The sequence below is a fragment of the Odocoileus virginianus genome, chromosome 23, assembly GCF_023699985.2.
Source record: "Odocoileus virginianus isolate 20LAN1187 ecotype Illinois chromosome 23, Ovbor_1.2, whole genome shotgun sequence".
Lineage (NCBI taxonomy): Eukaryota > Metazoa > Chordata > Mammalia > Artiodactyla > Cervidae > Odocoileus > Odocoileus virginianus.
In genome coordinates this window covers 6,127,532-6,150,800 of record NC_069696.1, presented here as the reverse complement: position 1 = coordinate 6,150,800, position 23,269 = coordinate 6,127,532, and the positions used below count along the sequence as shown (strand labels likewise).

Below are 23,269 nucleotides of genomic sequence, written 5' to 3'. Positions count from 1 at the left end.
AGTTTGGTGTTTCTGGGAGCCTGAGAGCAGTTCTGGCTTTACTGCTGATCTGGTTACAGAGGCCCAGAGAACAGAGCCTCGATCAGGCTTTATTTGGACCTTTTTGTGGCCTGACAGTGAGGACTCTTGTTCACCCGGAGTCAGGGCCAGCTAAGCCTTTTTTCCAGATGACTAATTGTGTGACATTCCCTGAGATGATGACCTGGAAATGGAATCAGAGAGCCACAGGTGGATGGTTCCTCCAGAGATGGTTCCTTAGGAGAGTTTCTTGAGTCTTGCTTGGTCTGGCTGGTCTGGGTTTGAGAATTACTGTTCCTGTGATGATGTGCTGACTGAGGCCCCTGCAGTCCCAGCACAGACTTGTGGCTGAGTATCAGGGCGTCCCATCTCTGCAGGGTGGTGATGTGTTACACTGCTGCTTTGCCTTGGGCAGCGCTGGGGAGCAGGGAGCTTGCCCGCAGCAGCTCTTCCTCAGGGGCCTCCTGTCTGTGTCTCAGCCCCGTGGCCTTTGTGTAAGAAGGGAACAGAGCAGTGGATGCAGCACACGCCACCAGAGTATATCCAGAATGGGATATACTTGGTTGGATGTTTCATCGGGAAGAGATACCCATGAGCCTGCTGGGGCACCTCGGGACCAAGCTAAGACTTGACATCTACCGTCCTCGTCAGGACTGTGGTGATCAGTTGACATTATGTTGGGCCAATCTAGAATGCCGCAACCTGATGTACGTTTCCTTTTTATTTGTTTTTTTTAGCACACAGGGTGTGTGCCACTGAATCCTGAGCCCACAGTGGCTACTTACTAAGTATTGAACGAACCAACCTGAGTGTGCATGTTTGCCCGTTCCATCTTGTCTGGGCAGCTGGAGGTGCCCTTGGGGACACTTGGGGAGCTCCGGTCCCCCCTTGAAGAAGAGGCTTGGTCAGGAACCTCCGGAGCAGAGGGGTTTCTCAGTCCTCTCTGTGGAGAGCCCTTTTTCTCGCGTCGTTTTTCTTCATTGGTGCATTACTGTGGGGCCTTCCAGAATCCTGTGTATTGTTTGGAAAGCTTCTGTTCCGTCCTCAGTGTATCTCTTGCCGGTTCCCTGGGCTGTTGGTGCCCCCACCTCCTTATCCGTCAGTCATGGAAGCTTTTGGGTTCTTCCTTTGGGGTCGATGGGAGATGCAGGTTGAGTGTCATGTGTTGTCCAGTTGCTGTCAGAAGAGGATGCTTGCTGATAGCAGCCTTAACTGGGGATGCTTTTCATTTTACAAGGCACCATCACGTAAGTCACTGTATTTGGTGTCCAGAGCAGCTCCGTGAGGTGGAGTGGACTAGACTGCAAAAGTAGTGACTTGTTCCAAGAACAATGGAAAAGCAGGGACTCTGTTTCTAGGAACCCGTGTTCCTTTAGAAACAAGCCCCTCCCACCTTCCCGAATTTGTGTGGAGGACTTACTTTGGAACAGGAAGCCACTCTCGGGGCGGGGAAGGTGGTGTGGCCGTGGCCAGTGGGCACCTGTGCCCCTGCCTGGGCTTTCCCTTGAGCTCCCCCCGTCTCTGGAGACAGGACTACGCCGACACGGAGCTCTTGCTCTCCCGGGAGAATGTGGACCAGGAGGCCCTGCTGAGCTACGCCCGGGAGGCAGCTGACTTCTCCACCCAGCAGCAGCTGCCGTCGCTGGACTTCGCCATTAACCACTACGGGCAGCCTGATGTGGCCATGTTTGACTTCACGTGCATGTACGCTTCCGAGAATGCAGCCCTGGTGCGGGAGCACAACGGACACCAGCTGCTGGTGGCTCTGGTGGGGGACAGCCTCCTGGAGGTGAGAAAGAGTGTTGGGGGGGCAGCATGGCTAGAAACAGACCTGGGGTCCCAGGCTGGGGAGCATCTGTGTCATCCTGCTGCATAGAGTCCAACCTGGGGGCTCAGGGCCCGCTGAGTTAGGGTTAGGATCTGCCAGGTTGTGAGGGGGGAGAAGGGCAGTATGTCCTGCCAGAACGTCTTCTCAGGGGCAGAGGCTTTTTTTGCTCTGGAGTTTAGTTTCCCTCTATTAAAAGGTAATTTATATTAACTCTGTGTTTTCTGTCCCCTTCTAGCCTTTTTGGCCGATGGGAACAGGAATAGCCCGGGGCTTTCTGGCTGCTATGGATTCGGCCTGGATGGTGCGCAGCTGGTCTCTGGGGACGAGTCCCTTGGAAGTCCTGGCAGAGAGGTAACCGCAGGGGCTGTCCGCGATGAGACGGAGCGTCAGTGCTTTGCTCTGCAGGCTGGGCTCAGGTTTCTCCTTCTTAATTGATGATACATTCTTATTTAGGAGAAGAACGGTAAGATAGGTATTCATAAAATCATAGAAACCTACAGGTTATCTCAGTGATGTTCTCTTGTCACTCTCCAAAGCAAACTCTTACAAGCAGTGTCTGAATCTTTGTGTAACATTGAAGGATGCTCTCTTATTCCTCTGTGACAGTTATATGAACAGGGGTGTGAAAATCCTGTGTCAAGTCTTCTTATCTTTGAACTAGAGAGACTTACACTAATGAAATCAGTGTGGTAGCTGGGTATGTACTAACTTAGAACTAATTAAAGATGACTTTGAATTCAAAGGAAAACACCAAAGTACTTGTAAACATTTCTCAAACATCAGATATTTTGAAGCAGATAATTGCAAATGAGTTAAGACCTGGGATTTGCTTGCTGATAAAGAACAAGTGCCTGGACCAGAACTAGAGAAAGGATATGCTGGATGAAATTCAGGGTTGATATCATTTTAAGTCTGTTTACCTAAGGTCCTCTGGGTAAATTTGGTGGCAAGTTTTTTTCATCAGTGATTTTCTTAAAAAGTTGGTGCACTTGCCAAAACAGAGCACAGTAGTAAATTAGATTCAGGCTTTGCTCCTGCCCACAGCAGTGTACCTGCCCTTCTCACTGGGGCGTAGCGGTCTGGGGCCTGTGGGATCCTGGAGCTGGAGGGGATGGGAAGTAGGGCTGATGTGGGGGTGGGGAAACCCCATCCAGGAGGAAGGTTAGCCCTGCCCTGGGCTCTCAGAACATAGAAATATCATCAAAGGTGTTTCTGTTGCTGTCACTGCTCTGAGCATATTGTTTACCCTTACAGGGAAAGCATTTATAGGTTGCTGCCTCAGACCACCCCTGAGAATGTGAGCAAGAACTTCAGCCAGTACAGTATCGACCCTGTCACCAGATACCCCAACGTGAACGTCAACTTCCTCCGGCCGAGCCAGGTGAGAGCCCCTGGCCAGTCGGGCATGTCTCGGCCACTGTCAGGCACGGTCAGACCCTGTGGGTGTGAGCATACACAGCCTTCCTTCAGATCCAAGTGATGTCTCCCTGAGTTGGCTGAGGAGGCGTTTTCCGTCAGCAGACGGAACAGCCAGGGCGGCAGGTATGCAGTGACGAGCAGGGCACAGCCCTGGCTCCCTGGGCGGGGCTTGTGGTGCACACCTGCGTCACTGCCACCAGTCACTGTGACCGGGCCCTCCCCTCCCCCGCTCTTGTCTTCTCATCTGCACCACGGAGTCTACCACTCCAGCTCCCCGGGTCTTTGTGAGGCAGGCAGGACTGGTCCCTTGAGAGGACTTGGGAAGATAAGACCCTCTGCAAGTAAAAAATACTGTCAGCCAGCTCAGAATGTCTGAAGCCTTATTACTGCACCAAGAGTGATGTTTCACCAAGCACAATAATCTCAAAGAGCCCAACAACATTGAGAAAGCAGCCCATTCAAGATATCTGTGTCCTAGACTGTACAGTGGGCCTCTGTGTTTAGGGGTGAAATCTGCTGTTACTGGGCAGGAGTCATGGCCCAGCAGAGACTAAGCAAGCCCCTAGCCCCCCACGGCCAAGTGTCTCTTTATCACAGGTTCCCACAGTGCACGCGTGTTTATGTGTGTGACCCACTGCATCCCAGAAGGGGTTAAGGTTGGCGTTGTCCTTTCTGACCACACTTTGCCCAGGTTTTCACCGTGGTCATTCTGTTCTCAGGTGGGCCTTGGTTCCTTGGTGTATGATTTCCCTTCTTCACGACTTATACCCTTCCTGCCAGGTGCGCCATCTGTATGATAGTGGAGACACAAAAGATGTTCATCTGGAGATGGAGAACCTTGTGAATTCCCGAACCACCCCAAAGCTGGCCCGCAATGGTGAGTCCTGGTTCGGCCTTTCAGCCGACTCAGTGTGTTCTGTGCGAAGGCTGGTCTGCCGTGTGCACAGTGCTCGTCAGGACGGGATGGGATGTGACTGCTCTGCCCCATGGTACACAAGTCAGCCCCACAGCCAGGAAATAGCGGTGCTTCGAGGCTGAGAAACCTGGTCTCAGGGGTCACGAGGGTGTGGAGACAAACTGGATACGTGCTGTTGAGAGGGCGGGGTGTGTGTGGGGGGGGCCTTTGAGTGCACGTGCCAGCCAAGGTTTGCGGGAAAGGTCTTGGCAAAGAGGCGTGGCCTCGAAGCTGAGGACCACGAGGCTGCGGGACGCGGCGGCAGAGGCAGGGCCCGCTCTGCACTCTGTGTGTGGTGCTGCCTCTGAAGAGTTCTTCGGAAGGAGAGTCACTGGTCACTGCAGGTGAGCCAGGCAGAGAAGGGCACCGGGCTGAGTGGGTAGTTAGGGCTGCGTCCATGTCAGGCTCACTGGCCTGACGTTGAGGCTGTGGATGAGAAGGGAGGCCGAGTCCAGTCTAGCTGTGCCCATCTGTGAAGGATGTGGCTTGCCAGCATACTTAGCACATCCGAACTTGGGTTTCTGTGTCTGAAATGGGGGTGCCTATCGTGCCATACTCCGGCTTTGGGGACCGGGGGGCACAGTGAGGTGTTCACTGCAACACTTGGTGTACAGCGGGGTGTCAAGAGTGGCAGCCGGGAGTGTTAAGGAGCCAGCAGCACTGCAGAGCCTGACAAGGAAGTGGGGCTGAGGTTTGAGTTCTGTCTTGGGCATCTTGAAGTTGACGTGCTGTTGGAATATCAAGGTCATCTTCCTTGAAAGCAGAGAGTGTGTCTTGTTTAGCTACCCCATGTGGCTTGTGGGACCTTAATTCCCCGACCAGGGATTGAACCCGTGCCCTTGTCAGTGAAAGCAAGGCATCCTAACCACTGGACTGCCAGGGAATTCCCCAGAGAGTGTGTCTTTGTTCACTGTAGTTCTGGAGCCTGAACTATTGAGGTTGTCCAGTACATACTGGACCGATGGACATATAGACTTGGGAAACATCTGAATAAAGTTAATTTAGGAAGCCAAGAGATTTAGACGAGGACACCAGCAGTGCTTCTCTGTATTATTTCAGGATTCATTTCCCTGAAAGACTTAAATAAAATAGGGTTTTTAGAAATGCAGTTTTTATCTTATGTTCACAAAGCAGTTAGTGACTCAGTACAAGGTTAAATATTTTCAGCTGCCTAAGGTAAGGAACAGACTTCTTGGACACAGATAGGAGTTACCAGCTTCTTCTAAATGCTGTATGTCAGGGCTCTTCTGACACAGTTATGAAAAACAGGTTTTTAAATGGCTTTTCATGTTTTAGGAGACACATCAGTGACTGGAAAACATCCCAGGATGTGTGTTGTCTCTGTGTTGAGTGTTTCAGGGCATGACGGCTTGTCTTGCTGAGGGCTTAGCCTGCTGTTCTGGGGTCCTTGGCTTCGCCTGTGTGATCCTGCGGAGTTGCTTGCACTTGGAAAGTGCAGGACCGAACCTTTCTTCTTGGGTCCTCCAAGTGTTGCTTCGGAGGGAAGGCGTTTCCTCCCCTAGCTGCTGCCAACTCTCCAGGGAGATCTCAGGGCCGCTGGTGTGAGGGTGCCAGCTCAGCAGTGGTCATTCCCTCTGCATCCCTGTCCTAGAGAGCCGCGGGGACGCTGGGCTTCAGCGTGCTTGGGTCCAGGTCACCCGCTGGTAGTCTGTCATCTGTCCCGGGCATGGACGTTGACCTCAGAGTCTGGATAAATTGGGAGTTTCTTGCCTACCTAAAACTTCATGGGAATTCCCTGGGAGTTTTGTGGTTAGGATTCTGCACTCTCACTGCTATGGGCCCAGGTTCAGTCGGCCCCTGTTGAGGAACTAAGATCCTATAAGCCACACCATGTAGCCAAAAAAAAAAAAAAATTATGTAATACCAGTTAAATAGCTTCTTAGTTTTGAAAACCAGTGGCAGCTGTTCTGCCTTCAGTATTTTTTCAGACTGGTTTCAAGGCTCTCAGGTGACCACACCTCCACTAATAACGTTGTTATTGTTCCAGAGTCTGTGGCTCGTTCCAGCAAGCTGCTGGGTTGGTGCCAGCGGCAGACAGACGGCTATGCTGGGGTGAACGTGACGGACCTCACCATGTCGTGGAAGAGCGGCCTGGCCCTGTGTGCCATCATACACCGATACCGCCCTGACCTGATGTGAGTCCAGGCTTGGCCCCATCTGTATTCCCTTCGCTCAGGTGGCCTTTTTCCAGAATGGGACGTGTAGCACAATGCTTCCTCTGCAGGTTGTGACTGATCTTGATGTAGCGGTGTTTAAAGCTCTGTCTCTCAGGCATTCTGTAGCTCAGCCCAAGCAGTAGTGACCAACTGAGTGTATAAGTCTCCATGCTTGCGAGGTGGACCCCCTGAGCCTGCTAACATCCCATGAAGGGAAACCCTGTTTCCTGGCCCCAGGCCGAGCTCTGCATGCAGCCAGCTCTCTGTCTGGTGCTGCTGATCACGAGGAAGCCTGGCTGGGTGGGGCCCGGAGCATGTGTGTCCCTCGTGGCAGAGCAACTGCCCCGTTAAGCGGGGCTGGCCCGCATTGTCTCTGTCTCCCGCACTTTTGGCGAGTGTCGAGCCCATGACACTAAGGTGGCCTTACCTCACTGTGTGGTGCCATTTCCTCTCTTGGTCATCCTGTACTAGCCCAGCAGGACGACCCAGGTCAGCTGGTGCCTGGGGCACCCAGCTGCCCCTGCAGGCAGTCCTTACCGTGGAAGCCAAACAGGAAGATTCAGAAACAAGCAGAGCACATGGGGTTATTTTGACCGTCTGTCCTTTCATCATTAGGTCCACTTACCGGCCCATTTTTGTGTTTGTCTTATTTTAACGATTACCTAAGGAATCCTGAAAGACCTAGTTCCCATTTATGTTAATAAAGCAGCCTCACCTGGTGTTTAGAAATGGGGATTTCTGATTGGCTTGGATAAGTGACCTCTGGCGCCCGGTCCTTGGCTCGTGCGGAGGCTGATATGAAGCGAGCGGAAGTAGGCCCTAGTCACCCTCTCCTGGGGGCAGCTTGAGGACGACTGTGGTAACGGCATAGGAGTGCTGAAACGAGGGCCAGGCGAGTCACGTCTGCTCCAGGGGAAGAGCAGGACGAAGGGCTGGGGTCACAAGCGCTGGAGGAAGCCTGGCCGGTGGGTGGGGCCGCGCTTTTGTTGGATGCACCGAAGATGCTCCAGGGGCCTGGGGGTTTCCTCCTGATGCACACAGAGCCTGGAGTTAACTTGGCACTGTTCAGGCTGTAGTGACTTCACGGAGGATGAGGCCTCCATAGTTTAGTAGGCTTAATATACAGAGTAAAGGAATTCAGAAAATGAAACAGTTACACAGTCAGTAGGTTAACATAAAATAAGGCCTGCTCAGTTAGGCTGAAGTCACGAAGCTATCAGTCTTTACTTGACTGAATAGCAGGAAACCTGAAACCCAGTGGGAAATGTTCGTTAATCTAAGTACTTAGGGAAACTCAGGGACTTAGCAATAAAACAACCTTTTGAGGAAAGTTTTGGAATTTCCCTGTGAGCAGAAGGCCGAGTATGATTCACTAGAGCCAACCTAGTCCGTCAACAGCTTGTCAGATCCATGGACACGGGGGTGATGGCTCCAGGCTTTTTAAACACAGCCTCATCCAAACAGGACCTGTTCATTGTTGAGCATGAGGTTAATACACGCAGACCACATGCAGGTGCAGGGGAAACATAATAAAAACAGCTCATTTTCTTGAGCCTCCATTTTAGTAAGAAGTTTACGTTATTGGAGAAATGTTTTGTTTTCCAACTTTTCCCTCTTGTCATTTGTGGGTAGATCTTTAATCCTGTGTTCCTCCTGAGGATGATTTGATTTTATTGGTAAGAGGAAGCAAGCTGAGAAGTGAGATAGGTTTGCTGTCCAATTTCAGTGTGGTCCTGAGCCCTGGCTTTGCACTGACTACTCCATGGTACGGTGTTTTCTGGTCTGGGGCTCTGTCAAGCGTGGTCTTGACATGTCTTTCTCATCCTGTTCCTCAGAGATTTTGACTCTTTGGATGAGCAGAATGTGGAGAAGAATAACCAGCTGGCCTTCGATATTGCTGAGAAAGAGCTGGGCATTTCTCCCATCATGACAGGCAGAGAGATGGCCTCTGTGGGGGAGCCGGACAAGCTGTCCATGGTGATGTACCTGACCCAGTTCTACGAGATGTTCAAGGACTCGCTCCCCTCTCGAGGTAAGGGTCCCTGGGGCTGCTGGGTGGCTCCCCGTGCCCCGCCGCCATCAGACCCATTTCTTTGCCGGTGTTGGCAGGCCCTCCTTCTGATCTACCTCTTGCTCAGCACGCCTGCGAATGTGGAGTCCGTGAGCATTCCTGTCCAGAGTCTTGTCCCTTTCTCTCCAAACCAGCCTCTTTGAAAAATGCTTTTGCTGTGACCTGGGCTTCTTCACTGCCCAATCTTTGTGGCACTTTGCAACCCAGCCTCTCTGCTCTGCCCAAACTGTTCTCTGTGGTCAGGGAGAATCACCAAATGCATATCCTTCCCCCTTCTCACCTCTCAGGCACTTGGCTGTTCTGCATTGTTCAGTGCTTGGAACAATGTCTGTTCCATTGGAACTCTGTCTTGCTCTTGGCTTCTGTGATCCTGGACCACACTTGCCTCGTTCTCATTCCTCTGTAACTGTTCCTTCTTTGGCTGCTCTTTATTCTCCTGCCTTTTAGTGTTTCCAGAAATCTTCCCTTGGCCCTCAGGCTGTTGGGAAACAGATGAAGTAAGCGTCATGATGCTCATGAGTGTTTACCATGGTACCTGACCTGGTTTGCACCCCTTTGCCTCCCCTTGTTCAGCTGGAGGCAAGTCACTAAACTTCCCCGTGCCTCAGTTTCCCCTTCTATAAAATGGGGGCAATGTGTATATGATTAGATTGTGAAATGCTGAGAAGAGTGTATGGTGGATGGAAGCACTTACATAAATGTTAGTTGTGTATTATTAATTTCAGTTATTATCTCAGCATTACTGTTGTTACTAATAAAACGTTGGTATCCACAGATTTGAAGTGCCATTCTCCAGTGTTTTCTAGCCATGCACTTGTAGACCTTTCAGGCTTTTTCTTGTTAGAGATACAGTTCTTGCAATAGAAATACACAACTCTAACATCAGTATGCCCGTCAGGGAGAGTCCCACCTCCAGGTGAAGCTAAGTACAGGTGTATGCACGCCCCAGAACGATGACGATGCCCTGGGTTGCACCTTGTCTTCCCCACGTCTCTCCCGTTCTGTCTCTGCCTCAACTTTTTATCCTCAAAGTGGGGCTTTGGCACTCTGCTGTGACCCACATGCACAGGCAGATTGCAGTTTTTGAAAAGCCGAAGCGGGGGATTTTGTGACTGAAGTTGACTGGGGCAGGTGTTGGTCCTATTTGCATGGAGAAGAGAAGACCTAGCGTGCAGGCCTCTGTGTGCATTTTCTCTGGAGTTCTTGCTCGGCTCAGAGCACCCTGGCCCTCCTGCGGGGAGGCGCCTTCACGGCTGTCCTTGAATGCTGCTAATTTCTGCCCGCAGATGCCTCAGACCTGAACGCGGAGGAGAGGGCTGTCCTAATAGCCAGCACCAAGTCCCCTATCTCCTTCCTGAGCAAACTCGGGCAGACCATTTCTCGGAAGCGCTCCCCCAAGGTAAGCAGGCGGGATTTCCTCCAGCTGCAGAGCTAGAGGTGAGGTGCGGAGAGTGGAGGAATGCGATTTCCCTCTGTTCTTGGTGTAGGACAAGAAGGAAAAGGACTTGGATGGTGCTGGGAAGAGGAGAAAGACCAGCCAGTCAGAGGAGGTGAGAGAAATGTCTGGGATTTGCTAGAGCGACTGTACTGTGCCTCTTCCTGGCTTAATCCCCCAGTTTCCGAGTTAGTATTGCTGGATCTTTCCAGTTCATCCACGTGAGAAGGGTGGGCACGGATGCTTCCTGTGGCCTTGTGCCTCTGTTCTTTGGAGAGCATTCCAGGATCACACATGTGTGCACGTGGCCTTCCTTTCTCTGTGGAGTCACACACATGGTGAAGGGCAAGGGGTCTTCCAGGGATGTGATCACTCCAGCAAAAGCCGGAGCACCTCTTCATTGCTGCCCCCGCCCTGAGTCTATTTTGAGATGAGAACCGCAAGGGGCGCTCTAACCTTGAGTCCAGCCATCACGCCAGGCCCTGGGGGGGGCGGGGGGGCTGCTCTGACACAAGCGGCTCTCGGGACCTATGTTCCTCAGGAGGACACGCCCCGGGGCCACAGAGGAGGGAGGCCCACCCTGGTGAGCACGCTGACCGACCGGAGGATGGACGTGGCCCTCGGCAACCAGAACAAAGTGAAGTACATGGCAACCCAGCTGCTGGCCAAGTTTGAGGAGAACGCGCCCCCACAGTCTGTGGGTGTGAGGAGACAGGTAGGCCTCGCTCACCCTCCAGTACCTGGTCTGGCCTCAGAAGAGGGAGCTGGTGAGATGGGGAATGTCTCAGACCCCCCGAGGGCTCCAGGCTCGAGGCAGCGTCTGTGTGGGGAGGGACGAGGGTTACTGTCGTCACCAGGCAGGTCCCAGGTGTCTGTGACAGACGCCCACCCAGGACCTTCACAGCGTGGTGGGGTCTCAGTCTCTGCACGTAGGTGTGTTCACATGCATACATACATGAGTGGTAAACCAACGCTTGCCCTGATCAACTTCAGTCACAAAAACCTCCGCTTCTGCTTGTTGAGGAAAATGCTGAAAATAATGTTGGTAGTTAAGGCCCCTATAATGTTATTAACATTTTGCCATGTTTCTTTCAGGTCTTTTCATTAGTACGTCTTTGTTTTCATAGTTGAGGTCATTATTGACATGTACTTTTCTGTTCTGCTTTCTTCGTGTAACTTTGGGCATATTTCCATGTTCCAAACTCCTTACAAGTCTCTTCCAAAGTGTGCACTCTGTGCCTTTCTTAACCCTTCCTCTGGTGCTGGATGTTGACTTGTTTCTCATCTCTGATGATAAGCACAGAGGTAAATACTCTGGTGATAAAGCTGCCTTATTAGACTGTCCTTGACGAGGTCAAGAGTGGGCATGTTATCAAGATGCTCCGTTGACTAACCTCACACACATCCTCCCGAATCCTGGTGAGGGCTGGCCGGCGATGTCTATCCGGTCTTGTCTCTCCTTTTGCTCGTCCAGAAGTCACTCTGGCTTCTCGTGAAAGGATGTACTGACATAGTGTGGTGCACACCGAGAGCTTCTTCCCGAACCCCTGGTGCTTAAGCGCGCCTCTCCTCTTCACCTTCTCCATGTTGTCAGCCCCTATTCCTGTGGACCAGGGTGGGGTCCACCACATGAACGTCTTCTCACGTCTGGTGCTCACTCAGATCCTCTCGCTTCAGGCGTCTGTGCCGAGGAGCCTGCAGTCCAGGCCCCCTCCCACCTCGGGAACGTGGGGTGCTGTCTGCCAGAGGAAGTTTGTCCTCAGAAGATGCACGCCTCAGTTTCCAAGTGGCAATTAGTGGTTTAGGCTCAGAGCAGTGAGCTCGGGAAAAAGATACTCAGAATTACAGCTCTGTCTATCTTCTCCTTTGTGTTTGTTTTTGACCTCGCTGGGGGTTTCTTGTTGTTTTTTTTCACAAGTGTAACTTACATTTTTACATATATATAAGTGTAACCTATGTATTTTTCTTTATAAGTGTAACTTTCTAGAATTAATTCTGTGAGCCCTTCTTCAGTTCTTAGATGTGTGTCTGTCTGCTGTGAGAATCATCTTTGTGTCTGCTACCTTAATGTGTGTTTTTTTTTTTGTTTTTTTTGTCTCCATGTGCTGTCCCTCCCCACACTGGCCTGTGTGTCACAGCTGACACAGGAGCGTGGGGTCAGCCAGCCGTCCAGCTGCCTGCCTGAGCAGGGTCGCTCTGCTCCCACCCCCCAGTGGAAACAGGTAAAGGAACTGCCCAGGCCCAGGCCTTCCCACCCGCTCCTCCTCTGAGCCAGCTGGCTGGAGGCCTCACTGGAGCCCCGGGTAGGGATCTGTGTGCATTTGAGTGGACTCCAGGAAGGTTTAATAGATAGTACTGACAGTACCAGGCGTCCCTGATAGCTCAGTTGGTAAAGAATCCGCCTGCAATGCAGGAGACGCCGGTTTGATTCCTGGGCTGCGAAGATCTGCTGGAGAAGGGATAGGCTATGCACTCCAGTGTTCTTGGGCTTCCTTTGTGGCTCAGCTGGTAAAGAATCAGCCTGCAATGCGGGAGACCTGGGTTCGATCCCTGGGTTGGGAAGATCCTCAGAGAAGGGAGAAGGGAAAGGCTACCCACTCCAGTGTTCTGGCCTGGAAAATTCCATGGACTCTATAGTCCATTGCAAAGAGTTGGACACAACTAGTAGTCACTTTCACTAACAGTACCGCATGACCTCTATAACCCCTTTGGATTTGGGAATCCAGTGAACAGGCTGGGCTGTTTGTTTAGTGTTGAAACCAGCTGGAACTGCGTGGTGAGGTTCCAGAGTCTTTGGGGTTTTGCTCTTACAGCCTTTGTTCCAAGTTTACCTTTGGCTGACTTGTGACTGCATGACCCCTGGAGGACCATCCTGAGTTTGGGGCTTGGGGCAGTGGGCCTTTGGTGTTAAACAGGAAAATGTTATCCAGGTAGTAGTTTCAAACTGTGGTTTGTTACCTTGTCTCAAACCATGGGCGGTGATTGTGTACAAACCATGGACGGTGATCGTGTACACTTTTCTTGGTGTTTTAGCTACATTTAAAATATCCTTTTTAGACATTTTCACTGAAGTTTCTGCAGAAACTCCTGTAGAGTGACTTCTACATGGTAGAGTGGGGCAGAGAGAGAGGAGGTGGTGCCTGGCGGTCACGGGAAGCCCGTCAGCCATGGGAGGCTTCTGCTCTGTCCCTCCTACATCAGGAGTACGGCCTGGGTCTGCCCTCTCTGGTTTGGAATCACTGAGGACTGGGGTTCTGAGCGGTGGTTGGGTGTGTGGCCATGGTGCCCTCCTGTGCTGGGAAGTGCTGGGAGGTGGTGAGATAGGTTTGGTTGAACGACATTTAAGGCAGATTGTTTCTTTCTTAACCTTTCTTTTAATATGCACATAAGGCAGGCCTGTGAGGCTGAAATGGAAGCTTGGGAGCAGAGTCCAGACTCACCACAAAGCCAAGCTGCCTCTTCATGTGCTTGGGGAGGGGTGGTCTTCTGAGAAAAACTTGTTAGCAATTGATTTTTGTTTTACTGACTTACCCTTCACCTTGAGTAGGCCCTCTGATTTAAAGGTCAGTCTTTAATGGAGGATTCCTGAAGGGGAAGATGAGCTACTTTCCCAGATTCTTATACTCATCACAGAAGTGGCCTGAGACAGGACCACAGTCGCTGGGTAAAGAGATGACCTTGAGTGGCACTTCCTGGAGCGGCCCAGGGCAGGGACCCCTGCCAGGCTACAGGGGCGCCTAGAGCCTCAGCCCGTGCGGGTGCTGCCTGCACACGTCCGGGTGATCTTTGGTCGCGGTCAGTGGAGTTGAGTGCATACTGCCAGTTTCTCCAGGCAGAACAGAACCCTTAAAGTCAAGTCTGGTCTGGGAAGGGGCACTGGAGATGCGGGTTAGAAGGCACAGCCGGGTCTCTGCAGCCATCAGACCTGTGCTGTGTGTTGTGTGAAGCGGAATTGTCAGCCTGCCCCGCTGTGGGGGGTGCCGTGCCCCAGTTCACGACCTCATGAATGCATCATGTCACGGATGACACATCCCAGGACTGACTCAGAGGTGGTGTCACGAGCCTGCTTTGTGCACCTAGTCCCTGAGAGAGAACACTGCCAGGTGCCACACAAATGGGGACACAGGAGGACTCCTTTGGGGGCTTGGGGGGGCAGACAGGAGCGGTGTCTCTGCCTCCCCCCTCCCGGGCTTTGCAAGGAGCACCCCACAGGTTGGTCTGGGCGTGAGAAAGCTGAGGCCCCTCTGACCTAGGAAGCTGGTGGTTTGTTAGGCCCCAAAGGGTTCCTACACTGGAGACAGCCTCCCAGGAAGTGGATGCCGTGGGAAGGGGCATGTGGGGACGTGGCCTGCAGACACTGTGTGGTGTCAGTTGGCAGAGGTGCTGTTTTTGTCTCCTGTCTCCTGCTCTTTCCTGTGTTTCCCTGGTCATCTCCCAGAACCTTTCGAGTGTGAGTGAGGGTATGTCCTGGGCCCCTCTCTTCTGCCCCCAACTTTCTTGATAAACCAACAAAGAAGAATATGCTCCAGGTCTGGGATTTAGAAAGTGCTGCCCTAAAAAAAAAAAAAGAAAGAAAGTGCTGCCCTGTAGGTCCTGAGCCCACAGCGGCTGCATGAGACTCGGATCTGCAGACAGCGCGCCTCCAACCAGAGGCTGACGGCAGGCAAGGTGGGCGCTCGCTGGAGACACGGATTTGTGCTGCTGGAGGCGCGGGGTTGGGGAGGGGTCTCAGGATGCCTTTGGCAGAACCAAACCTCAGCATGGCCATCTTTTCACCTGTGTTCTCTCTGTTTGTGTCTGTTGGTGTAAAAGCGACGTGACAAGGAGCGTTCTCGGACCTGCCCCAAAAAAGTGATCACCCTGTCTCCTCCCCCTACTCCTCCTCCCTATCGGGCACGTGGCGGCCAACAGGTGACCCCTCTGCATGTTCTGCTGTCCTGTGTGCCTGCCTGCCTGTGTGGGTGGCTAGGGTGGAGAGACCAAGTCAGAGTCCCCTCGTTTCCAGGGTGACCGGTACTGGTGGGCCTCAGGGTAGCAAGTGTACGTTCAAACCCTGGGTAGTTTAATTCAGCCCCATGTCGTGAGAAGATGACCGTGCAGCTATAAACTAAAGTTTAAGCTACACTGACCCAGACACAAGGTCCAACAGACTGAGCGCATTTTCATGCGCCCTGCTGGAGTCAGCCATGTTGGTCTTGCTGCCCAGGGAGGCGCAGTTCAGGTAGACTTTGGAAGCTTTTTCTAGGGCTTCATTCTATGAGTTTGGTTCCTTCCAGTTTTGAGAGCCTGCCTCCTGTTTATCTGGCTTTTGCCAACAAATGGCTGCCCTTCCATCCACCCTTCTCGCTCTCTAGGCAGACACTGGAGAACTGCTTCATGGCGAGTGGGCCACGCATGTTTGTGGCCAGCACGCCCATTGAAAGTGTGGTTACAGAACAGTGTTTTTGACTTGTGTTGCACGTCCCTGTAAAATAAAACACTGATTTTAAAGAAAGGCAGGGTCTATGGAAAGACGTTTCGTTAGCTGTGGTAGCCTGTTTAGGAGGTGACCCTGTGCTGTGTCTGATGAGCAAGCCCAGCTGATGTCCCTAGGCCTGGACCCTGAGCCCCTGTGGGGCCGTGACTGCCCTGGGCCCTGTCCATGCCTGAGAACCACCACGGGCATTTCCTGTGAGCCAGGCAGGCTTCTGAGCATTTTCCTGTGTCGTCTCAGTCTCTTCTCATGATAACCGTCCCAGGCAGGTCCCGTTAGCGTCAACCTCTTATAGTTGAGAAGACTGAGGCAGGGGGCCGGGAGGCCAGGTCATGCAGTGAACAGTGATCCAAGAGCTGAGCCCGCGTGTGTGACTCTGGAACCTGAGCCCTGGGCTCATCCATCCCTCAGGGACCCCCCTGCTCATGGGCTCCAGAGAAACTCAGAAACTTTGGGTCAGTTTTGCATAGGCGCAGGGCCATACAGTGAGTCCTGGGTTATCCAGAGTGACCGGAGGCCTCCACAGCCCCATGACTGCTCCTCAGGACGGCGAGGGCCTGTGTACAGGGCCCCGTCCTCCCGCGCACAGTTCTTTGTTCTCCTCGCCCTGTTCCGTGTTCCTGTTCAGGGACCATGTCCCACCCTGGAGCTTCCTGTCGACTGTTGTCATGGTCATTTACTCCAGCCGATTTCCACCTCCCCACCTTTCCTCCCTAATGTCTTGTTGTGGAAAGCTTCGCCCTTCTAACCTGCCTCTCCTGTTAACCTCCCATTGAACGCCTGGCCGTGTGCTGCTGTGTGGAAGAAACATGTCTGCTCCACCTTTGTACTAACCGTAGCCATTTATCCATGCGGCTGGCTCGTAGGAGGACAGCTGTGCTGGGAGTTGTCCTTGGGTGATGGGGCTTTGATGTGGATGGGGCTGTGGTTGCTGGGGGCAGCAGGCCACAGGATGTGTGTTGAAATGAACTCTGACTCTGTCGCACTGTCACTCAGTAGGTCCAGATAGAGAGTTTGGATGGAGCTTAAGTTTCTGCTTTGTTGCCAACAGACACACGGGGATCTTGATGCCGACAGCCGCGGCAAGCAGAGCCCCCAGCACGAGAGGGTAAAAGCATGCCCGTGGCATGGGACGCTGGCAGCCACACAGACGCGGCACGCTAGGGCGAGGGGCAGGGGGGAGGTGGGCGTGGCCCCTGTCCCTTGCTTTTTGCACACTCTGGTCACCCAGTCAAGAGCCAGAACTCTTTGCTAGCAGTGATGATCCATGGGAATAGCATTCCCGGAGAGCATCCATCCACTCCAGAAAAGAACCCTGAGACGTGTGCTTCCTATGAAAGGCCTCTTCCTCCTGCCCTCCGCCCCCTTTCCCACCCATAAATACGTGCTTTTGACTCCAGGGGAAAGTCAGGATCCAGAAGCAGGAGGAACTTTTTTGCTCTTCCGTGAGTCTGGGATCTTGAGGTAGAAATCCCAAGGAAGCCAGAGCTCTTACCAGCATGGGGAGTTTTCAAGGATGAAGAGGACAGGGCAGGGAAGGAAGGTGACGACAGAGTCTGTGATGGGGAGCTGTCGATCCTCTGTCTGAGAAACTCAGGGACAGACGGCCAGTCACACTTGGCTGTCAAATAATCTGAGTAGCACAGATGCCCATGTAAAAGCCTACTGACGTTATGGAACGTTCTTGGTTGTTGTTACCCTTTAATTGATCCCTGAGTGGATGCCAGTCTGCAGCCAGAGCGAGAATCAGCTCTCCCTGTTCATTTCATGTGGGCCTTCTCTTTTTTTTTTTTGGCTTCTCTCTGCCTTTGCTGTCTGAGAAGTGTGCTCATGACTGAGCAGTAGGCCCGGCTCCACCGGGCCCATCAGGGAAGTAGCAGTAGCCCCGTTGTCTCGGTACTGCCACCAGGGCAACGGGAAGCAGGTCCCTCAGGCGGGCCTGCGTGGCCTTTCCATGTCACCTGTGTCACCATGGCCTCGCTGTTGCGTGTGCCCAGCCTCTTTCATTTGTCTTCCCAGGCTGGTTCCTCTCTAGAAGAAATCTCAGCCTTTTCACTGAACAGGGCCAAACCCTCTGCTTTGGGGAGTGCATATTTGGGGGGGGGGGGGTCCTGATGATTTTGATTGAAGCAGAGCCTCAGCAGGAATGGAGGGAAGAGTGTTGAAGGAGAGGAGAGACTGGAAGGAGCAGCAGGTAGAAGCTTGGGGCTGCGGGGTGCAGCAGGACTTTCATCATCCCGGGGCTGGTTTCCAGGTTCCTCAGTGCAGGGCTCCCGTTCAGATGCTCTCGAGGGTCACTGCTTATGTCCCTGCCAGACTGTTCCTCCGCCACCCCCATCCAGCTGTACATTCGCCTGCTTCTTTACTGTCCAGGGAGTTTGATCTTTTCTATCTGAGCCTCTAAAGCAGAGGCTGGTGACACTCTCCATCACCGCATCACACCCGAAGCTTTGCAGTTAGTGTGAGCTGAAGTAGGGGAGCTCAGAGCCGAGGGGTGCCTCTTCCCTGCACCTGGCAGGTATCTCAGCCCGAACCTGCAGGAAACGAAGCAATTACCGCCCGCCGAGTTCTCGGCCCCTCCTCGCTGGGGCCCAGAGAATCTGGCTGCTGAACCCACTAGCTCCACGTGCTGCATGGGGGCTGCAAGGGTTGGGGACTGGCTCCAGGGTCAGCTTGGCTTCTCTCAGCCTCACCAGAAGAAGGAGGAGCCACTTTCCTGGCTTTTATGTAAAAAGAGCGAGCTTCGCTGCAGATCTGCTGTCCTGTGGTCCTCTCCACGTCAGGCCAGCAGAGTGATGAGCTGATGGAATCCCCTCTGCCCAAGAGAGATTCCAGCTCAGGCCATGAGGGGCTCAGCAGGGCGCACAGGATGTGTGGGCTGGACACCGCCTGGAATGAGCCATTGCTGCTTCTGGAACTAAGAGTGTTTTTTTTACTGCATTTGTTATCCAGATAAAGGGTCTGAAACTGCCAAGTTCTTTGTGTTCAGGACCATGTGTGACTTTTAATTTCACATTTCCTTTGGTTTTTTTTCTCCATCTTGTAGCCAGAACCTGAACCTTCTCGTCGATTTTTTGTCGATCAGTGGGAGCTTTCCCTAAGCCTCCGCTCCGCCAGCCGCCCTGCTTCTCCCTCCTCCGACTCCCTCCGACAGGTAGCTCAGCCCCGTCGGGGCAAAGCCACTTCCTCGCCAGCCTCCAGTCTTCTCCCACACAAACGTCCTTCCTGTCTCCTTAGGGACCCAGCTGTGTGTGTCTGTCATGCATGTAAGGGTGGCAGGCGTCCACCTGAGTTCAGGCGGCTGCTTGCTTCACTGCAGCAAGTTCAGTCCATGTCAGCCCACATTCGCCATATTCCAACCATACCAGTTAATGATAAAGCGTTTTTAACTCCACGTGCCTTCCTATTAATGCGTTATAAAATAAGAACTGTAGTGTAATTAAATCCTAAAGGGAGTGGTGGCTAGCCAGTATTCCAGGTGCCTCTTGAACTGTAATCATGTGAGGAATGAGCTCCGCTGGGTCCTGCGATGGAGCTGACCCAGACGTGCAGGGTTTGCAGACAGGTGGCAGGGCCCTCCGCCCGTCCTGTCTGTCCCTGTTCTTGAGCGGCTGGCAGACTGTGCAGAATGGAGTGCGTGTGTGGTGGCCACAGTGTCAGTCCAGAGATAGCTACATTGCGGCTGTTTCTTGAGAGTTGGGAAAGGAAAACCATCTACTGTTCATGCTAAAAACAAAGAGAACTGAAGGTGATAGGTGCTTTTGTGCCAGGCAGCCCTGGGCTGCGCTTGCTGAGGGTGCTGGTTTCTGGTGGGAGCACAGGGTCCCGGCCGAGCCGGGATGACCCCGAACTTGCTCCATGTCACGGCCTTCGACGCAGTGTCTGGTCCGTGCACTCACTCGTCTGCTGCAGGGGGTGTGCTGTTTTCTGCCCCTGGGGTCAGCTTGGCTGCACCTGAGTGTCTGTCTGTTCCAGGCTTACGCTCCCCTCACGTCTCTATCTAAAGAGGGCTTAGGCCTAAGAGCCAGTTGGGTTTCTCGACCACCGGTGGGTATAAACTGTGAGTTAATGAGCAAATGGCACTAATCTTTGGAAATCTCCTTATTTTAAATTGAAAACATAATTGAGCCCTCAGTTCCAGCTGAACCTTGGGAACTGCCCGATGCGCCGCTGCTGTGCTCGTAGTTAACGCAGGGTTTGTATCCCTGGAGCGTTCCTCTGGTGTCCTCACCCCACCCAGGACGTGCCACTGCTCATTCCGGTGGTTCCTTCCCATACGGCTACTTGCCAGGATTGCTGGCATCCCTAGCCCTCCTGCACATTCTGGATGTGGAATAAGAGAGAGGGCTCCTCAGACCCGCGGGCACACGGCTGCTGAGAATGTCATACACACATGGGCTGTGGCGAGGCTTCAGCCTCCTTCCCTGCAGACGAGCTCAAGGCAGGATTTCCACAAGAAAGCTTGCCATTGAAATGCATAGTTTTCTCGTGACTTCTTCAGCTTTGCTGGAAAAAGGGTTGAGGTGGTTGGATTTCTCTTTCATCTTGTTTCAACTTAATGAAGGACCCCTCCTGGATGGAAGCACATCTGGCTTCCACAGCAGCCCCGCAGACTCCTACAGCGGCATCAGCAGTGCCCTGGCCGGCCCGGACGGCTTTGACCTCAGGGCCCTGGGGAACACAGAACTCTCCATGGGAGAATGGGCAGAGGAAGGTTCTTCCTGGTAAAGCCAGGGCCTCTGATGCCCAGCATGGGGCCTCCGAATGCAGCAGTTAACAGTGAGGACAGATGTCATCCCCGGGGACACAGATTACCCAGGCGGAGAGTCGGCCTTGCTGTCTTTCTGTCAGTAAATGAGGAAGTAGCTCCCCAAGCCCTCTCCCAGGCCGGGGGTGTACCTGCTCTCTGGTGCCCGCTGTCTATGGAGCGGGGGGCGGGGGTGTCCCCTTGAGTTCTTCATATGCAATTTGAGCCACTGGGCCATAGGCCCTTCCCACTCTTGTCTGTTCACATCCACCCTGTCCTCCTGCCTGTCTGTCCCCTGCACTTCATCCAGAGACGTGAGAGAGAACAGGTTCTCCTTCCTGAATTTCATTGTCTCTCTGCAGCCGTTGCCCCCGCCTGTGCTGACGCCAGCGTGTGGACACTGACACCTTGTCCCCTGCTCGTGGGCACCGTGTTGGCATGTTTGTCGCTGCACCTTGTGTTCATTTTATACCTTTCAAAGATTTTTTTTTCCCCTGTCTTCTTAATTTATTTATTTTTTTCCTTCTCATTTTCCTTCTTTCTGGTCATTTTACAATCTCCAACCAATAGAAGTATATAAAGATGTACACGGGCGGAGTGAGCTCATTGGCTGAGCAGATAGCCAATCAGCTTCAAAGGAAAGAACAACCCAAAACCCTTCTAGACAAGAAGGAACTGGTAAGATACGCTAAGGGCACTGTCTGTCTGGATAAGGCGGCTCTGGAGAACACGCCTGCTTTGCTCTAAGTAGCTCTAGTGACCTACTCAGCCACTATGTGCCATGTGGTGTGTGTGTGTGTTTTTTTTTTTTGAGGTGTCTGTATTTTGTAACTGACCTTCCAGGACTGAAATTGTTGTTCAGAATGTTGTGTGAACAGTATACACAGAATCTCCTAGTGAGTGCTCTAGGGCCCAGGAGCCTGTGTCCATGGAGAACCACAGGAGCACCATCAGATCAGAGTCTGTTGAAAGAACTTGGTTTGATCATTAATAAATAGTGGGGAACAGATTCAGTGCCGAGTGCTGCATGGTCACAAGACTCCATTCCCCAGGCTGAGCCGCTTAGTGAGGGTCGTGCACCCGGGGAGTGCTAGGAGACTTCTCCCTGACCTGTGCCTCCTTCCCCCAGGGCTCCATAAAGAAGGAGTTCCCGCAGAACTTGGGAGGCAGCGACACCTGCTATTTCTGCCAGAAGCGGGTCTATGTGATGGAGCGGCTGAGCGCCGAGGGCAAGTTCTTCCACCGGAGCTGCTTCAAGTGTGAGCACTGCGCCACCACCCTGCGCCTATCAGCCTACGCCTATGCCCTCGAGGACGGTGAGCTCTCCATGCTGAGGTGCACCCGGACACGGCCCCCACTGCTTGCTCACACAGATGCTTTTCTTTCCACCTCTCCTGAGCATTCCCACCCACCCCTCTCTAGTCTGTGTTCTAAGAGTGTGTCCTGTAGATCCATCCATAGAGTCACTAGGCAATGTCATAGATGACTTGGTGACCATGGAGAAGAGAAGGGCATATGTTTACCTAAACGCCTGCCCTGGCTTCACAGATAACCTGCTCTCCTACCTCACGGCAGGATCTTAAGACAAAAGGGGCCCAAGGAGAATAAGTCTTTTTGTCTTTACTTTAGAGAAGAAGAATCACAGTCTTATAGAAGCTGTGTTTCTTGCCTGAGGTCAGTGGCAGCACATTGAAACTGTGTCCTTGGCCACTGTTCTCAGACTTTGGCTTTCTGAAGGTGCCCGAGTTGTGTGCGTTGTTACCCGTTCTCTCTTGCATCTGCATCTCTGTGGGATTGAGAGCACGTGGCACAGGCCTTCGTCTGGTTTACTGTGCTGGTCAAGCCCTGGCCTTTTGTGGTATTTGTTGATTTCATAATGGAATGACCTTGATAAGGCAGAAGGTGGAGGATTATGCAGACTGGTAATGAAAACCTAATGGAGAGGCATGTCTGCCACCTGAAAAACCTTGGGGTTAACTGGAAACAGTCACCCAAGACATTGATGATTTCACACCTGTTCCTGCAGGACTCCAGAGGGACTTTCTGAGAGGCCGTCTTACTGATCCAAAAGTGATGAAAAGATGCGGGTGAATAGGAAGGGGAGTGAATCCTGGTGGGGTGGCCTTCACACAGGAGGGGACCGCCCTGTGATGAGGAGATAGTCACTCATCCAGGCTCTTTGAATAGTGAGTGAGAGGAACTGAGGAAAGCTGGCTCTTACTGTTGCGGCCTCTGGTCCTCTAGTTACACGAATGGAAAGCGAGGGCAGGGGTGCAGCTTTCTGCACCCCACACTCCGGGTCTTTGGAGAACGCCTTTGATCTCCTTGGTGGGCTTGGTGAGTGAAGCCCGCCCAGTGTTTCTGTCTGTGAAGTTTGCCTGGAAGGATCCCTCCAGCTCCAGCGAGTTGATCCACAAGTATTTTTGCCCCTAGATTTTGTGCCACACCTGGAGACACATTCTTCTGTGGGAATGGATAGAGTGTAAGCAGACTGGGTCCTGCATGAGATGCCCTGGCAGCAGGCAGCATGAGAGTGGCCGCGGGCTCCAGGGCACAGTGCAGACTGACTTTGTACAGTGCAGAGGAGGAGGGATCCATGATGCTCAAAGTGTCAGGAAGGACCTCAACTGTCCTGGGTGGACTCTGGAGAGCAGTGGGTGAGGCTTCCTTGCCTTCCTGGAATAAATCCCACTTGATAATGGTGTCTGATCCTTTCAAAGTGCTGTTCAATTTGGTTTGCTAATATTTTGTGGAGAATTTTTGCACCTGTGTTCATCAGGGATATTGGTCTGTAGTTTTCTTGCAGGCTCCTTATCTGGCTTTTGGTATGAGGGTGATGGTGGTCTCATGAACGAGTTGGGAGTGTTCCTGTTCAGTTGTTTGGGTACATTTGAGAAGACTTGTTGTTAGTTCTATAAATGTTTGATAGCATTCATCAGTGAAACCATCTGGTCCAGGGCTTTTCTGTTTTGTGAGAATTTTAATCCCTGATTCAGTCTCCTTACTCAGTACTGGTCAGTTCAGATTTTGTTCTTTATGACTGAGATTTGATAAATTATGTTTCTAGGAATTTATTCATTTACTCTAGGTTATCTAGATTGGCAAATAGTTGTTTTTAGTAGTTTCTTAGGATCCTTTGTATTTTT

The 23,269-nt window shown here is 52.5% G+C and overlaps 1 protein-coding gene across 7 annotated transcripts in view; it reads left to right on the top strand.

Annotated features, from left to right (window-relative positions):
- MICAL3 (microtubule associated monooxygenase, calponin and LIM domain containing 3) overlaps positions 1-23,269 on the top strand; it is a 141,604-nt gene that overhangs the window by 72,573 nt on the left and 45,762 nt on the right. For 2 of the 7 annotated variants that reach the window (XM_070453288.1, XM_070453289.1), the window contains exons 8-17: positions 1,550-1,807; positions 2,082-2,197; positions 3,101-3,227; positions 4,046-4,142; positions 6,229-6,376; positions 8,233-8,429; positions 9,755-9,867; positions 9,956-10,018; positions 10,445-10,618; positions 21,253-21,439. In XM_070453288.1, coding sequence (XP_070309389.1) covers positions 1,550-1,807; positions 2,082-2,197; positions 3,101-3,227; positions 4,046-4,142; positions 6,229-6,376; positions 8,233-8,429; positions 9,755-9,867; positions 9,956-10,018; positions 10,445-10,618; positions 21,253-21,439 — 1,480 coding nt within the window. Of the gene's footprint in view, positions 1-1,549; positions 1,808-2,081; positions 2,198-3,100; positions 3,228-4,045; positions 4,143-6,228; positions 6,377-8,232; positions 8,430-9,754; positions 9,868-9,955; positions 10,019-10,444; positions 10,619-12,041; positions 12,126-14,715; positions 14,815-16,427; positions 16,485-18,422; positions 18,531-20,693; positions 20,802-21,252; positions 21,440-23,269 lie in introns of all 7 variants that reach the window. The other 5 variants (XM_070453283.1, XM_070453284.1, XM_070453285.1 and 2 more) reach the window with 5 other exon arrangements.